Source organism: Geospiza fortis, unplaced genomic scaffold, assembly GCF_000277835.1.
Source record: "Geospiza fortis unplaced genomic scaffold, GeoFor_1.0 scaffold325, whole genome shotgun sequence".
Lineage (NCBI taxonomy): Eukaryota > Metazoa > Chordata > Aves > Passeriformes > Thraupidae > Geospiza > Geospiza fortis.
This window is the reverse complement of record NW_005054427.1, coordinates 568493-585824: the sequence shown is the minus strand read 5'-3', so window position 1 is coordinate 585824 and position 17332 is coordinate 568493. Positions and strand designations below refer to the sequence as shown.

General features: G+C 39.7%; 1 protein-coding gene across 1 annotated transcript in view; it reads right to left on the bottom strand.

Moving 5' to 3' along the window:
• DAPK1 (death associated protein kinase 1) overlaps positions 1 to 13233 on the bottom strand; it is a 60501-nt gene extending 47268 nt beyond the window's left edge. The window contains exon 1 of the mRNA XM_005426891.2: positions 13172 to 13233. Within this exon, the coding sequence (XP_005426948.1) occupies positions 13172 to 13233 (62 nt within the window). The remainder of the gene's footprint in view (positions 1 to 13171) is intronic.
• Positions 13234 to 17332: the final 4099 nt, after the last annotated feature.

Genomic DNA, 17332 nt, shown 5'->3' with positions numbered 1-17332 from the left:
GAGTTGTCTGTGTTTTACTGACATGATGATTTTTACATAGTATTATGCATATTTTAATTACATCATTCCCCAAAGCCACTTCATGCTTGTAACGCCTTTAAGGCTAAGACTGTTTAATCTTATTTTGGCAATGGGTCAACTATGATGTTACAGCATGAGGTTGACATCCTGTAACAAAGGGGGCTACATACAAAAAGCAGATCTCCTCTCTCCTGAGATATGCCATTTATTTTTTCAGTTGCTCGTTATTTTCTCTCTCCACAACCACCTGTTGGAAGGATGCCCTGACCTATCACTATTCAACATAAAAGTGTTATCAGAAGTCCAATACATTGTTTAAAACACATTACTTTAAAGATTGGTCTCATCCACAGTTTGACAGGAGGTGAAGCTCCAAAAATCTTTGACACTGCTCAAGACTGTAAGAAGTTCATCAACTAACAGGTATCGTGAGTAAGTGCCAGTTATACACCAAATAACCTTCTTATTGTTGCTGTTGTGGTATTTATTCAGCACACAACCGCACAATTAGCTGCTTGTTATTAAACGCTGTACATGCAGATCACACTTAAGCTGCAATCAAAGGGGCTGTTTCATGCCTGTGATCCCTAAGCCACACCACTTTACAACTCTCTCTAAACTCCTGTTTTAAAAGCAGAGGAGATGTGTATATCAAAATGTATTTACTGGGTTTCCCCTTGCAGAACTGCAGTGACAAGCTGATATAAATCAGCTTTGCACACATAACACTCATAGAATATCCAGTAATATCTTCCCAAAGATCCTACATTTTCAGAGTCAGCATTCATTCATACAGCATCTTCAAAGCCAGACAAGTCCTTCAGTTTTTTAAGTTTCCTTGCTTTTGTAGGTTTGATTTAAAGTGCACGGAGTCAAAAAATTACTGCCATTTTAGAAGAAAATTACACTAACTACCCTGCACCCTCTTCCCAAAGTAAATCACAAATTCATACTAAATAAAGTATCTGACATCATTCTTTTTCCACATAGCAGAATCAGGTTAAACAGCCAGGCAGGACGACAGCTTGATGTAAGAACAAATACTTCTGCTAATAATAGTAATTTGTTTTGTGATCTTGTAATCCTTAACTCAAACAGCCCTTAATTACTACCTTAAACCTACTCTTTGTGGGACACTTGGCATACATCCATATCCAGTGATTTTTCAGACTCACTTCAGAACAAGTACTTACCCATTACCTAATCATGACATTTCTGTATCCTTTTTACATCATGAGACACACTGCCCTTTACAATAAATATATGCATAGCAGAAGTCACGCAGATAGGGGATGGAAACACCAATAAAGCCCCTGTATGTCAACTTTTATTGGTCTTTGCCTAGAGGGATCACAAAAAAACTACTCAGCAGCATGAATTAAGGAAAGTTTTAAATACAGAAACATTTGGTTTAGAATCAAAGGGAAAACACAAAAGAGTACTTCCATTTTTTCCACAAGGATGATGACAGTGATTAGGGGTGGCAGATACCCTGTATTCTTTCCCACTCCCAGCCATCTGCACCAGCTCTATCCAGGTAGTTTTTTCTTTGAAGAGTAAAACTCTTGCTCCAAGAACCTGGTGAAAGAGTTCTAAGCTGGACACAGAGTTGGTCCAGAAGACTGCCTTCCAAAGTTTGATGGGAGCAGGAGATAGCAGTAAGGAAAAGGCATTAAGTTGCCATCAGAGTAATAAGGTGCCTCAGTATGTTTCTGACATGCAGGCATTTTCTTCCTATTTAAAAATTTGATATTCAGTACACAACTCTGAAAACATAATGTACTGAGATTCAAAAAATACTTTCACTATTTGTTTGACTACTCCCCTTTTTAAAATTACACTAATCCAACAGAAAGAGATTTACATAATACTATTTGATCAGCCTGTGGAAGAAACTGCAACTCGATGATGGGGCGACTTGTTTCCTCCAACAGAACACCTATCAGCATGCTGCACACGTCTGTCTTTCCTCAGAGATCTCCTGCAGGGAAGGCAAATGGACCAGGGGATGTGCAGCCCCAGGAGCACCCCAGCATCTGTCAGCCCCACCAGCAACCACTGCTATCCATTACTGTCCGTCACCAAAGGCATCTGACCTGCTTCTGCTAATAATAATAAAAGGTTAGCTCTCACAAAACTCACTGGTGAGGCAGCAGTGTCCAAGTCTTTTCCAAAGAACAAGAACACTTGTCCACAAACTTGACCACTTGGCAACATGAAGGAAGAGCATCTATATATCTGATAGGAGAACAAGCTGGAAGCACCTGAAGCCTATTAATCACCATAAACTTGTTTCAGGCTGCACATAAACAGTTGTTATAGGAAAGGGCAAAGTGGCCATAGCATAACAGAAGTAGTAATTTTGGGAGTCACATGAAAAAAAGCAGTACTAAAGAAAGGAAAAAAGGAAAAGTTAAACATGATACAGTATTTAAGCTATAGAGAAAATACTCCTCAAATGATATATGAGTGACTAAGCAGAAGAATAATCAGCTGGAAACTGATGGTGGGCCACAGAGATCACTGTTAAGTGCTGGCTATTTCAAGTACTACTAATACAGAAAAGTAAACATAAGGGTTTAACTAGATCTGACTGTGGAGCAATAAAAAGTTGAGTGCTGCAAGTACACAGGCAGGAGACGAACATGTGTTAGGCAATTGTGCAGTACATTTCCAATAGGTGCAGAGTTAAAATGAAATTGCAATTTACACCCACCAATATAATGCATGCCAATACATTTTCCTCAGAAATATTTTGGAAAAGCAGCAAAGACAAAAAGAGCAACAGCAAGGGAGGGGAAGCAAAGGGGAAAACTAGACAGATTTATAAAAAACCCAAGTGTACTAACACCTGGTATTTCAAAGTTCTGATAACTCCTAACTTCCAAATTCCTTGTTAGGCACAGATGAATTTATACACTTATAACATCCACATCTTTTAAATTATTTTTCTGTATTTCTGACTCAGAATAAATTTTGGTGTCTGATTAGCAACTTCCAAAAGTAACAAGATTCCACCATTGAGACTCAATGCATGTATGTGATGCTAAGTTTAATTATCCTTCACTATGAATACATCAAATATTTAATTTAAAGCTATTTTCCCAAAATATGCAAAAGTATAAAAATAATTATTCCTTTATGTAATGCTTTAAATCAATAAAACCCCAACTTTCAAAAGGAACTCTATTATATTATTAATATATAATTTATTTAGATACTTTTTTGTCTCTATCCATCTTCTGATACTTCTGTTGTACTATCTATTCAAATACAGTTGGAGCAGTGTAACTGTTAACTTAAAAATTAATAGAAGCATTTTTAGAGTATCTAAGGCATGACAACATGAAGCAATCAGAATCTGAGGTTTCAAGCCGTGTAAGAAGCAGGTGGGCTAAGTCAAATTTTAAAACATATTTATAGACTAAAATGCCTACCATAACTTTGTGTAATTGAATGGCAATCAGGTACCTCTCCCCAACCCCTCCATGCTGTGATGGGGAGGAGAATCAGGAAAAAAATTAAAAACTCAAGAGTTAAAATGAGAACAGTCTATAACAGATAATAGCTGCAATGATAATAAAAATACTAATAAAACCAATTACAGCAACAGTAACAATGGAAAGAAGAGGGTGTGTGTGAGAGAGAGTAATAAAACCCAAGAGAGAGAAGAATAAAACCCAAGAGAGAAAAGTAACACACAACACAATTGCTCAGCACACACTGAGCAATTGTCCAAATCCATCCCCCAGCAATGATTGCCCCTCTCTTATGATAAACTCCCCCTGGATTATTTTTTGGGTATGATTTTCATGGTATGGTATATAACATGGCCCCAAATTTGCCAGTTGGGGTCAGCTGTCCTGGCTGAGCAGACTCTCCCAGCTTCTTGTGCAGCTGCTGGCTGGCAGAGCATGGGAAGATGAAAAGTCCTTGCCTTAAGGTAAGTGCTACTGAGGAGCAACAGAAACCTCAGTGTGTTACCAACATTATTCTCATGCTAAATCCAAACCACAGCACTGTAAGAGCTATTAAGAAGAAAACTAACTTTATTACAGCTGAAACCAGACACAAAGAAGTAGAGAATTTGTCCAATCTATTAATTTCCCCAACATTTTAAAGCTTGTGCCTCATATTTTTGTGGTTTGGTTATTTTAAAAACAAATCATGCCTTTTAGCTATGTATTTATATCCTGCAGAAATTATCTTGTGCTGTCAACGTCAGAACATAATACTGATAAAATTGGAAGTTTCTGTTGCTCTGCTGATTTCTGTAATTTCATTAGGTTGCTAACAGACTTCTCTAGATGTTTGCTAAGCTTACAGAAAAGTGATTTTTTCACTGTTTTCTCAGATACCCAGAAGAGCCACTAGTCCTAAGAGATGACATAAGAGCATGATAAAAAAATTTATGACAGATCTAAATAAGGTATCTCAGAAAAATATATACTGTTTACTGGTTTTTACTATTATTTCTAAAATGCTTCATATTATTCCAAGAAGTGCATGAAAAATTTTAGTGGAATAGACATGCATAGAGATGGGGAAGAAGAGAAAAAGTGATAAAAAGACAAGAGACTTTTACTTCACCCATGTACAGATATGCATGCCTATGCAGTACTGAGTGCTACAAAGTATTTTAATTCCTTATGGTGAGGGTGGTTTATCATAGAATTAAACTGCTTTCTGTGCCACATATTAAAAAGGGCAAGTTGTGTGCCATTGCCAAGGCTCCCTATGGAGCCCATTTATCCATTTATGGATTTGGTCAAAATCACATCTCACTGAACACAGCTCCTCAGTACAGTAATTAAGCAAGGCTGGCCCTGAGAGAAGGGGATGAAGAAAGACAGCTACATACTGTGCCTCAATGTCAAAAGTAAGACCAAGCATGCCTATACAAGTTTTCATGTCCTTTCCCAAGCAGCCTCACCTGAAGGATCAGCATCTGCTCAGGATTTTCTTATTCCAGTGAGAGAATCACAATAAAGATTTTCCAACATACTTAATGTCAAACAAGTTAAACAGTTGGAGCATGAATACATGCACACACCTGTGCACACATTTGCTGAGCTGAAGACCACTTATTAACTAGCACGGGCCATCAGGCAGAGATGAGGCTCCTGCATCAGCAATTTGGCAGTAAACATCAATTGCAGATGACTGAAGAACTCTTCGTATTTACAAATAAGAAGCTTAGAAATAATGCAATCTCGCGATTAGGCTGAACTTCATAAAGTAGAATAAAGCACAAGTTTCAGCCATTCTCTGTGTACATATAAATATGAACAGTATCTCTGTATACATTACTATGAGGATTTTCAACACAGGATAAAAAATATGAATGGATTATATTTTGGGATTATACTTTGTTTACTGTTTATTTTATACACATTATAGTGTGAAGCAAATACATATCTGATACATTTTATCATAAGAAGTAAGTGAGTTTCTGTCCTTGAAAAGGGTTTTGATTAGATATATAGCACCTTGAAAAAGAAATTTAAAGTCAAAATGTTTGCAATATTTTTATCCTGCTGCTACAGTTTGTCTGAAGGCTAATGCATACCCATGCCAGGTATGCCTGCTGTGTTACCAGAGGAGAATGCAGTCCTCTCTTTTATCCAAGGAGAATGCCTTCACAATTTTTTCCTTTTAAAAATGGCTTCACTTCAATCCACAGCTCAAAACTGAACAGGATTTCCATGAAATCCTGGGTTCTGATGGGGTTGTACCAATTCTCCCCATGGAGCTACAAGCAGATGTGCTCAGTGTGATTCCCAAGTGTTATCAGGTGACCTTGAAGGGGGAAGAAGAGTGGAAGGAATTATGAAGAGTAGAGGCAGAGATGCTTTATTACGTGATTCAGTGAGAAAACATCTATGAAAACACTTGAACAAAGTGATGTAAGTTCTGTTTGTGTTCAGAAGAAATGGTTAAAGGGGGAAGAATGGAAAGGAAGATGGTGGATTCGCTCCAGCTGGGAATGCCAAGGCCTAGAGAATAAACAGTGTGGGAAACCATATATTAAATCTACTGCTGTTTATCCTCTTATCTGTTTGGAGAAGTAGAATTTCTGTGTAGAGATAACACAGATGTTTACAGAGACTTGTAGGCCCTGTCCCAGACATGCTTCAGCTCCCTGTTGGGAGAAAGATCAAAGCAGAGGCATAAAAAGCACAGGGAGGTCACAGCAAGCTGCTAAACTACGCGTGCTCAGGCCCTGGATAAATGGGCACAGCAGCAGCTCTGCCACCCGCAAGGATTGGACTGAGCCTGATGGTGCCTGTGCCCTCACTCGTGTCTCTGCTGCCCAGCCTTGTTTTAGGATCCTCCAGTTAGTGAGGTAATGGAGTAAACTTATTCTTTGCATTTCAGCTGCGGGCTTTTTGTTGTTTTTCTGGTCATTCTGAATATTCAATCAATATTCTGCATGCATTGATTAACAGTTCAAAACAGAAATTATTTGTATTTTCCTTACACAGTCCAACCCCTTTATATTTAATTAGATGTGGCTGAACTATGGTTTGCTCTGCCTCTTTAAAGGAATGTTTAGGTGAGTTATGATGCATCACACATTAACAGAACCATAGAATAGTTTGGGTTGCAAGGGACCTTAAACATCAGGTTCCAACTCCCCTGCAATAGGCAGGGGGACACCTCCCACTAAACCAGATTGCTCAAAGCTCCATCCAACTTTGCATTTTCAGGGATGGGGCATCCACAACTTCTCTGGGCAACCAGTTCCTCCAGTGCCTCACCACCCTCACAGTTAGGAATTTCTTCCTAATATCTACTCTAAGAAGTCCTTCTTCCATTTTAAAGCCATTGCTCTTGTTTTATCACTACACACCCTTGTGAAAAATCCCTCTCCAGCCTTCCTCTAAGCCGCCTTCAGGTATTGAAAAGCTGCTGTAAAGTCCCTGCAGAACCCTCTCTTTTCCAGGCTGACAGCCCCAACTCTCTCAGTCTGTCGGTATATAGCCTGGCATTACAGTATAGGAACAAATAAATGATGTTCAATCACAATATAAGAAAGACATTCAGCTATTAGAGATCACCCAAAGGAGGTCCATGAGGATGGAGAAGGGCCTTGAGGGGGAGCTAATGATGAGCAGCTGAGGCCACTTGATCTTTCAGCCTGGAGGAGACTGAGGACAGACCTCACTGCAGTTACAACTTCCTCAGGAAAGAAAGAGAGGGGCAGGCACTGATCTGTTCTCTGTGGTGACCAGTGACAGGACCTTCAGACCTGAAGCTGTGTCTGGGGAGTGTGCATATCAGGAGGGTGTCTGGGCCCTGGAACAGGCTCCCCAGGGCTGTAGTGACAGCACCAGCCTGGCAGAGTTCCAGAAGCATTTGAACAACACTCACGCATATGGTGTGTTTTTTGCAGATGTCCTGCGCAGGACCAGGAGCTGGACTCAATGATCCTGATAGGTCATTTCCAACTCAGTATATTACACGAATCTATGAACATTGTTAATGTTCAAGACCCTTTCAATTGCCAAAATAAAGGCAAAGATATTAAATTACAACAAAGCACTAAAACAATAACAGATGTCACAAATTTAATTTAAACAAATCATAAGAACATCACCTCTGAAGAATTTATTTGCATTGAACTCAAATTTATCTCTAAAAATACCATTGCTCAAAAGAATGAGGAAGAGGAATACGGGAGTTACAGCAAAGAATGGAAAGCTCTGTTTTCCAATATGTACAGTCTTTCAATAAATATTTATTATTTAAACTGCCATACAAAGCAGGTAATTGTGAGACAGTCAAGGCTTATGAAGCCATTTCGTAATTGTTTAAAATCATTAGACAACGAAGTTTGCCTAGGACTTTAAATAAGAATTAACATCCATAAACTCAAATTGGCAGGCAACAACTCAATAATGCAATAGAAATTTCACAAAGCCCTGCAGAAACCACCTGCTCAGAAGAAAATGCTGTGTGAGAAAGATGCATCTTTAAGCTTTGATGAGTCTTTAAGCTTAACCTTTGATCCTGCCTAAATTTTGCATTTCTATGTGCCTCATTAGTTAGCCTTAAATTCAGGTTAACATTTTTATTGACTTTTCACTTTTTTAAGGGCAAGAAGAACTTCCAATGACTCAATTTCCCTCAGTTTAGATAATTGTAAAATTAATTTATGTTTTCCCAAGTCGTCTTCAAACTTCTTATGGCATTAAAAATAACATTTATAATTTTCTTTTTCAAATTCAATGAAAGAGTGATCTGTAAAACTCATGTGCAAGGTAAATGAAAAAACCCACACATGAAATCATTACCTTCTGATCAAGACATGACAGAACTTCATACAAAATGCAATCTAAAAGTGTAAAACTTAATGTTGGTGAATACACAATAAGATTTAAGAAATCACACAGAATTCTTCAAACTATTTCTCTGGGTAGATTTCTCTTTTCAACTCTGATACAGTGGAATCATTCTGGGAAGCACTTGAAGATTCACAGAAATAGCTCCCATCTGTTAAATGCAATGCCATGTCCACTTTCAAATGAAGACCTTTGAATAAAGTGTTTTGTTACTTTTAACACACAGCTGCAACCATTCCATGAGTTTATTCCACCTCCTGATTAGAAATAATGGTAGGGACAACAAACCTGACAAGCCCAAGATTTAAGAGAGTTTGGAGCACAGTACTTCCTAGTATCCACCCTCCTGTCCTTTCTGCCCTACCCACGGTGGTGACCGGGTTCCCTGGTTACAATACATGGGATACATGAGCCTTGTTCTTGGATACACCAACCTTGTTTTCCCTCACCACTGTGGCAACAGGTGCCACGCTGTGCAATGTGCTCTATTTCTTCTGCTCTATGGTTTGCGGTCTTTCTTGGTCAAAATTCTGCAATACAAATGAATTACTACTAGCTTGCCTTTCCCTTTTTATTAAAACTTGTTCCCTTTTATTGAACAAGCTGTATGCTTTCATGGGCTGTTTACCTCTGGTGTTTACCAGCTTCAGTCCTCTTCATCCCATTCACTGTGCTCTTTTAATACAAGAGGAAGGTTTCCTTCTAATGATTTTCACCACTGTCAGTCCCCTGTATTTATCTTCCTCACTCAGCTGTCTAAATTCCAGATTTTTAAGACTTCCACCTTCATCTGCAGTTTCAGCACTTGCAAGTCCACCTTCTCTAGTATCTCAACAAATCTCAGTGTTCAAGTCATTGTTGTCCAAAACTAGGAAAAATCACAAATTTCTCCTCATTCCTTTCAGCTCTGTTCTCATTGATACTGCTCTTTCCCGTTCTTACACATTCACCTGACACCAGCACAAGGGCCAGGTATTCAGACCTCTTCCAGAAGCTCAATTAAAGAAATGAATCAGTACTCCCCACAAAGTCTCTCCTAATGAGAGATGAATGAGAGAGATTTGGAGAGATGCCCTTCTCCAAATCACCCTCTGGTTGCCTATACTGTGTTCTCTGCTTGACACTTGCTTTTCTCCCAACTTACCTAGCTCACCTTCACAATAAAATGGCAAAGCACACCAAAAACATAACTGAAAAGAAAACCATCCAAACCCACACTATCCTGATAATTACGCTTCTGTTCTGGATTAAACAGTGTGCTGAATCCCAAACATGATGTCCACATCCAGTACTTTTAACACTCAGTAGGGTTTATTCAGTATGTAGATAGAAACAGTTCTTCAGCACCTATTATTTTCTCAGCTATGGATGTATGAAATGGATGTTCATTGCATGTTCCAGTTAACACACATGGTTTTAAACAAATACTTTACCAAAAAAAAGGGATCAAACAGTAATCCAAGTCATCAATGTGAAGCTTCCACACGCCTCATTAAAAATACAATTCTGCTGCTTTCAAGGTTATTTACTCCCTTTTATTTAGATAGCTTAATTACTTGTTAGAGGTCTTTTAATGAATAAATAAAAAGTAAGAGCATATATGCACAAAGACTAAGTTTAACTTAACAGTTAAACAGATGTTAAACACTTAAGCAGATGGCACATCTCACAGTTACGCATCAATCTGCAACATGGGTAAAAGGATTGCTCTACAAATCTTGCTGGATAACCAGCATCAATATAGAAACTATCCATCTCCCCCTCCCCAACATCCTCCCCTTCTCACATGTATTAAAAAAAAAATCTGTTCCTTAAGCAATAGTATTTCAGTGGGAAATTCTTGGACATTTACCTACCCACTTGCTTTTGGGTCCAACTCAGTTCATTTTAAGTACTGCCCCATTTAAAGTACAAACCTTCTGAAGTTCCTGTATTTGCCAAGATATTTCACTCACAGAAATTCTGTTATGTAGGAAGTTTCATATTTCTTTTCTAATTTCAATCCACTATTTTTTCAAAGATGTAAATATAACTCCTTCTGGTTAGCTTTAGGTTTTTTTACTTCCTCTCTTTATCAACAGTCTCACCATAACTGAACTAAATGGCACAATCACCCAAAAACACACTAAAATAATTTTTCTTTGGCTTACTGCATGTATATAGCTCTAACTCTGAAGACAGAGAAAACTGCAGCACCAGAATGCTGTCCAACCTGAGAGCACAGCACAGATTCAATCGCTGGAGCCGGGAGAAAAGACAGTGACAAGGATTTTATTTTTTTTTTTATATAGCTAACTTCTAGCCAAATCCCCCTAAGTGTCTCTAACCCTGTTCCTTAAAGGAAAAATAAAACCTATGACCTAGCAATTCAATCTACGCAGCTTTTATGTTAAAATATGCTGAAGATGGTTGCTTGTTATTACTTTGGTAATAACATGGTTTTATTTAACATGGAAATATATTCTATTAGAACCTTGTGCTACAGCAACAATCACAGTATTCTTTTGAAAGTAATGGATGAAAATCACTGGTGCCAAAACAGCTCACTTCATTAAAAACACAGTGTTCTCCTCCTTTGGTAGGATTTGGAAGTGCTGTTGTACAGAACTAGAGAGACAGCAAATTTGGAGCATGACTGCAAATAATTACATGGGCCCAGGTTAAGCACGCATTTTATTTGCATAAGTACTCCTTGTGGAACAAGAATGAGTTTTCCAGCTAGACTCCTAGAGAGAATTTGAGAATACAGGAAAACATCTAGTTTTTGGAGGTCTGATTATCTAACGTTTTCAGAACTTAAATGAAAAATATGAACAGAACACTAAAAATTAAAAAGCTTGTGTAAAATTCATATGAGAAATAGATGCATCATCACTTTATTCATCTATTGGACCTCTTTCATTGCATGAAAAAAACAGCAACACGTACACTTTCTCTCAAAAAATATAAAATATTCCTTGCATGTTTTTTAATATGATTTTTGCCTATAAGAACTTTGACTTATCATAAAAAAGCTAGCAGTATGCATTTAGTCAAGAAAAGAGTACTCTGTTTCATTTTTCAGTGTTATGCAGAGAGTACCATTAACCTTTCTTTATATTTATAGGTAGCTGAGTTAATCTTCTTTTAAAGCAGAGAAATGGATTAAGTGATTTCTAGAGATCGTTTTATAAAGTATGAAGCTAGACCGTGAAGACATCCCACTTCTGCAACTGGATGTTGTGCACAGAAGCTCTCTCCTGAATGTAAGGTTTGACCTAACACCACCTCCATTTCTGATCTCAGCAGTCAGGGTTTTGAAACAGTCAGAAGTCCATATGCCTATTTCAATGATCTTTATGAACACTTGGAAAACTATTACACTGAAGGAAAGGCTGGAAACTGTTGTAACCAATGCTGACACTTTTATTAATGCAAGGAGTAAGCTCAACAAATATTAGCAGTTATAATAAATATAACTGAAAAAAGGGAAAATGTTGCAAGTCCATATCAGCATTACTAAAAATAAGAGGTTTTCTAAATTCAGCTTCTTTCTCAAAATATAATTTTTTTTCCACATTTAGTTTTGACTAAGGAAATTTGTCATCCAAACAGTTGCATATTTAGAATTGCTAACATTACTGATAAGTTTCACTTTCTACAGTAATACAGTCAGTCTCCAAGAGATTCTAATGCACCAATTCCAGCTCAGTGCTTCAGCTCTTCCTACTCAGATGAAGAGGTAGGCATCAGAATAAAAACACTTTCACATGGATTTCAGCTTAACAGCTGCAGCTGAAAGGTTTTCTTCCTGTTACAAGGGCTGAGAGAAAAGGACTCTACAAACTACAAGGAAGCACTTTAGAAATTATAGTCTTAATCAAAATGCATTTCTGTAGAATTTTGCAGTGTAGAATTGTAACTGACCTACACAACCTGGCTTTGCCACCCTCCATCCTTGTGCTTCATCAGCTACAGATAAGCAATACTGCACCAGAGATAAGGCAAGCACAATGACTTGGAAATATTTGGAGGAGAGATAAAGTCTGTTTAAATACAGCCCCAAAATAAAGCAATGAATTAATAAATTACATTGTAAATGCAGGTTCAATGAGTGTATTTTTCCAGAAAGCTGGTCTTTTCTTTACAGCTTTCAAACAAAAGGGTAGTACGCTTGTAGAAAGCAGTATCCAAATCCATCCTGCCTAAGAGTTCGATATAAGCAAGGAGTTGTGAGCTTCTTTCTTATTGCTATCACCAGCAGTGAGTCCCTAGATTCAGCTCCTTGTTGTGGCGCCTGTGCTGTTTGGTCGCGGGTTCACGGGTTTCCTTAGTTCAATGTTAAATGTTAAACGTTTTATACGTTTTTAGCTTATTTTATATTAGGTTCTATATACCCAAGATGGCACCTGTCCCGGGCCCCCTCTCCCCCATTTTTTCCGCAGCCACCCCTGTCAGTCTTTTAGTTGCGTAGTTACTCCCGCCTTTTTGTTACGAGTTTTATATCAATCCTTTAACCCCTCCATAGTTTCCGTGGTTACCCTCTGACCCCCCTCCTATGTTGCTATGCCAACCCCCCTGCCCGTCACCCTCTGCCCACTCCCCTAGCCCCAGAATCTTCCATCTAGGGCCGAGGGTGATTGGGCAACCCCCCAAGTCCCCACCCATGCTCTGCCGTGATTTGTTATTATGTTTTGTCTATTAGGTTGTAATGTTCTGTTATTGGTCTGGGGGCGGGTTTATTCCTCCCCCTGGCCACCCTTTAGAAGTTGCTTCAGTCCCGGCGTTTTGGGGCAGATCCCTGCAGGTTTGCTGGGTGTCTGTACCGCTCACCTTCGCCTTCAATAAACCCCCCGCTGCCAAGACCTGCTTGCCTCCTGTCCATCATTCCGCGACCCTCGTCAGCTGGCGCCAGAGAGCCGCATTTCAGCCCGCACTGAGGCAGCCTATCCCCTTACGCCGGGGAGGGCTCGGACCCCATCTGACTGCTGCTGGTGTGCGTGTGGGCACTAGCCGGGCTTTCTCTGAGCGCACCCGCAGCTCCTCATCTTGCTTCTACTCAGGAACCCCCAGCGTGCAAATTGAAAATAACCAAGGGCCTGGAAAAAAAGCAGAACCAGTCACCCAGAGGCATTTCAGTACTCCCAATGAACTTTCTCTGCCCATCAGTTCCCTCTCCATCTTTCTAGAGGCATTTTACTGCATTCTCTTTGTTATTATAACTTTCTCAAAAACTAACTACAAATTCACTTCCCAAAAGTGTTAACTCTCTACTTTAAAGATTTCAGAGGCTTTGGGAAGAGTACTGTACACATGCTGGAATGATACAAAGGGTTTTTAGTTGATTTTAACCCTGCAACAAAGCTGTAAAGTTCAGAAAGTTTGGAAAGTTTTGGGTTCCTTCAGTATATGGTATTGTAAATAAAAAAAAAATAAATTGTCCACAATTGACTGTTTGCTTTGTGGAAGACATATTGGTTGTAGTTGCTACGTAGTTTTGCACATGGAAGTAGGAGGCAAACAATCCTGAAATATTTCACTTTCCAAACCACAGGCTACTTTGATGCTTGATTTTCTGGACAGATTTTTCAAATTAAGATTTCAAATATTAAACAGTGCAAATTCCTGAAATTTTCTTGTATCTGGTGCGTCCTTGATAAGGGAAACAGAAATGACACAAGCTCAACTAGTACAAACAAAGGTGTAACTAATGTTTATTAATTTTTTGTTACTTCACAAAGGCATTTTATTTTGGTTTCAAGAAAACAAATTCCATTTATGTATTTCCTTCCTTTTTCTGTCATTAAGCAGCTTTTATCTGTGTAAATTTCATCTACTCAAAACATTACCTGGAGGAAGGTTTCCCTTAGCAGGGACTGCTACTGCTTCTTTCACAGAAGCCCAACTCTAATAAAAACACTGTGTCAGAGGACAATGTGCCTTGTGACTGGTTTCTGCACAGACGTGCCAGTACTGTAAGCAGCCTGCCTTTCCTTCTGCCAGCCACCAGCTTTCCAGTCTAATACAAATTGTCTCAGGGAGGCCAGCACAATGTGCTCTCCCCTGGTGACAAGCTTAATTTTGTTCTTTTTCACATTAAAATGTCAATGAGGAGCTACCAGAAAGAGACCAGTGTGGTAGCATATTTGCCACAAATGGCCTTGCAAAACTGTGATGAAGGACGACAAATTTTAATAGTCCTTTTTTATTCTAGGGAAACATATCTTTTAAGAAGGATTTATTATATTGGGTATGAAAACATGTGCTGCCAGAGACAGAGTGTGCCAAGGAGCATTTTCATGTTTCTCCTCCCATAAGATCTCATGCCCAGCTAGAGAAGGCAGCAGTAGCTACTTGTCAGGAAGTTAGCACTCAAACGTAGCTCCATGAAGCCAGGAGACAGCCTAGTGTTTTGCAGGATGGCTCCCTCCTATTAATGATGTCTCAGTAACCTGCCTCAAGGCCATTTTGTACTTCTCAATTGTTCATCCTGCTATCCCTCTACACTACCATGTTTCTGAAACTATTCTGGCTGCTCAATTTCACCAAGTTCCAAGATGCTGGATGCCAAAAATGGTTGCTTCTTTCCTGCACTGATCAGGGGCTGCTGAAGCAGCTGGCAGAGCTGGAGGTCCTGAGGCAGGCCGAGCTGCTGGTGAAGGGGAGATGAGGGGCAGATGGGGCCAGCATCACCTCTGGATCACCCCCTTCTGCTGGGACTGCTGAGCCCAGTGTGCTCCATGGAACACAATGAAGAATTTGGCTGGCAAGAGCCTAGGGTGCAATAGCCAGCCCTCCACAGGTACTGCTGCCCCACTGAGACACTGCCCTCAATGCCAGACGAGACACACATGCCGCAACAGGGGATCATCTTCATTGTTCTGTAGTTTGGGACTTTGGAGCCCAAAGAAAGTAACCCCCATTTGCCCAAAGAAAGTAGAACTGGGCTCCCAGGATATCTTGGTTTCTTAACTGCCCTTGACTGTCTTGCACTTAGAAGTGCCTCATAACATGTCAGGAAGGCAAGTGTGCTGGCATGCAATTCAGGATTCAGGACGGATTGTGTCTCACTGCAGAAAATACTGTTTTGTTATGGCAACCTGTGCAGTACGTTTACTCTGACCAGCTGTGAGCAACCATGTGGCTACTCCTTGGCAGCCACAAAAAAACTAATGGAAGACACTCATGATCTTGGTAGCACATCCAGAAAACGTAGGGGCACCCAAGTTTGCATCTGCAGAGCAACAATTGCATGTTCAAGTCTTCCTTCCCCTCACAGGTCAGGTGTTTCTCTGGCAGAAAGAGCTGCTTTGGCCTCACAGCTTCCTCCTGGCTGAACACCAACAATGGAAGGAAAATCAGTTTTCAGAGGCAAAACTGAAAAAGATTGCCAGAAAATACAGACTGCTCTCTTCCTGTTTCCTAGAGTGAAATCAGTGAAATTTTTCTAGCAATTAATGAGTTTGCACAGGTGTTACTCCAAGTGTAACCATAAGACTGTCTAGCTGGCAGAAGTGATAGTGTGTTGGTGGTGACAGGCAGAGAGCTGAGCTCAGCTGCTGCAAGTACACTACTGCAGGGTTGGCAGTCAAAAATCAGCCTGTAGGCTTGACATGAGAATTTGTCAAATGGAATAGGGAATCCTCCAACACCTTCCTTTCTGAAACTGCACAATCACATAAAAAGTCAGAAAAGCTTCCGAATTAATTTTTATTGTCTTGGCAACACCACCACAGAATCTCAGCTGTTTTATAAACAGCTTTTAGGCTTAAATTCACTGCCATTTTCAATGCATTCACTACAACTGAAGACACTTACTGCTCTTTTTGAAAGCTTTCTCAAAGCTTGGAAACAAAAAAAACCCAAACCCCCAAAAACGAAAAAAACAAACCAAACAAAACTTGAGCATCAGAGAACATTTATCTCAAACTGTGAATCAAAGAACATTTGAGTAAACAATTTGGAATCCTAATACATGTGTGAGTCTAGGCTTCCCCTTGAGAGTGAAAAGGGTAAGCACAGGCATTGCTGCAAACAGCCAGACACAACCTTTGTGAGGGATACAGATGTAAATTGACTCCACAGTGAGTATCAACACCTCCCAACAAAGATTCCTCAAAAAACCAGGTCCCTTTGGAAGATGCAATCCAGCAGCAGCTGCGTGGGACAAGTTACCAGGCAGCTGTAAGACATCCCTGCACACAGCCATTTCAGCATGTGCTAAAAGAAGACAATTTATCAGAGATGGGAACATAATAAGATAAAACAAGATGACAGAAGGGCTTGAAGTGGCACCCACATGAAAAGTGGTGGCACACAGTGAGCATGCTGCAGACATGAACCACTGGCATTGCCTGTGCACACAGTGTTCTCACAAGTACAGGTCACCAGAATCACTGCAAGCACAAGCAACATCTTCTGCAGATGCAACAGGAAGCTGATAATCACATGGAAACTAGGCAGCCACCACAAAACAGTCACTTTTTCTGGCCTCATGTGATTTTGCGTACTATAATGCTGGGACTCTTTTCCCCATCTGCCACATGACTAACAGAAGGAATAAACATCGGGCAATATCACCAGGGCAGTACAAAAAAGATACTACCAGAACTCCAAGAAATGAAAGCAGGGATGATCATATGATAATAACTCTATTGAATTTTAAGCTCTGCTCCAAAGTTAAAGCCTTTTTAGGCCACACATTAAACAAATATCTACAGTAAATCAGGAGAGTCCATAAAATTAGGGCAAAAAGTAGTACTATCAAGACCAATATGAGACTTCTCTTTATTATCAATTTATAATTTTTTCCGCTCACAGTCCTCCCAAAATGGTATTTTTTAAACTAATTTTCCTACTAGCATCATACAGTGTATAAACATTTGTTCGGCTGGATTGCTAGCACAGTGACAATCCTGCAGCACATGGCTTTGTGGAAAGGGCCTCTAACATGTTTCTTGTCTGTCTAGAAGTGAAGCCAGTACAAA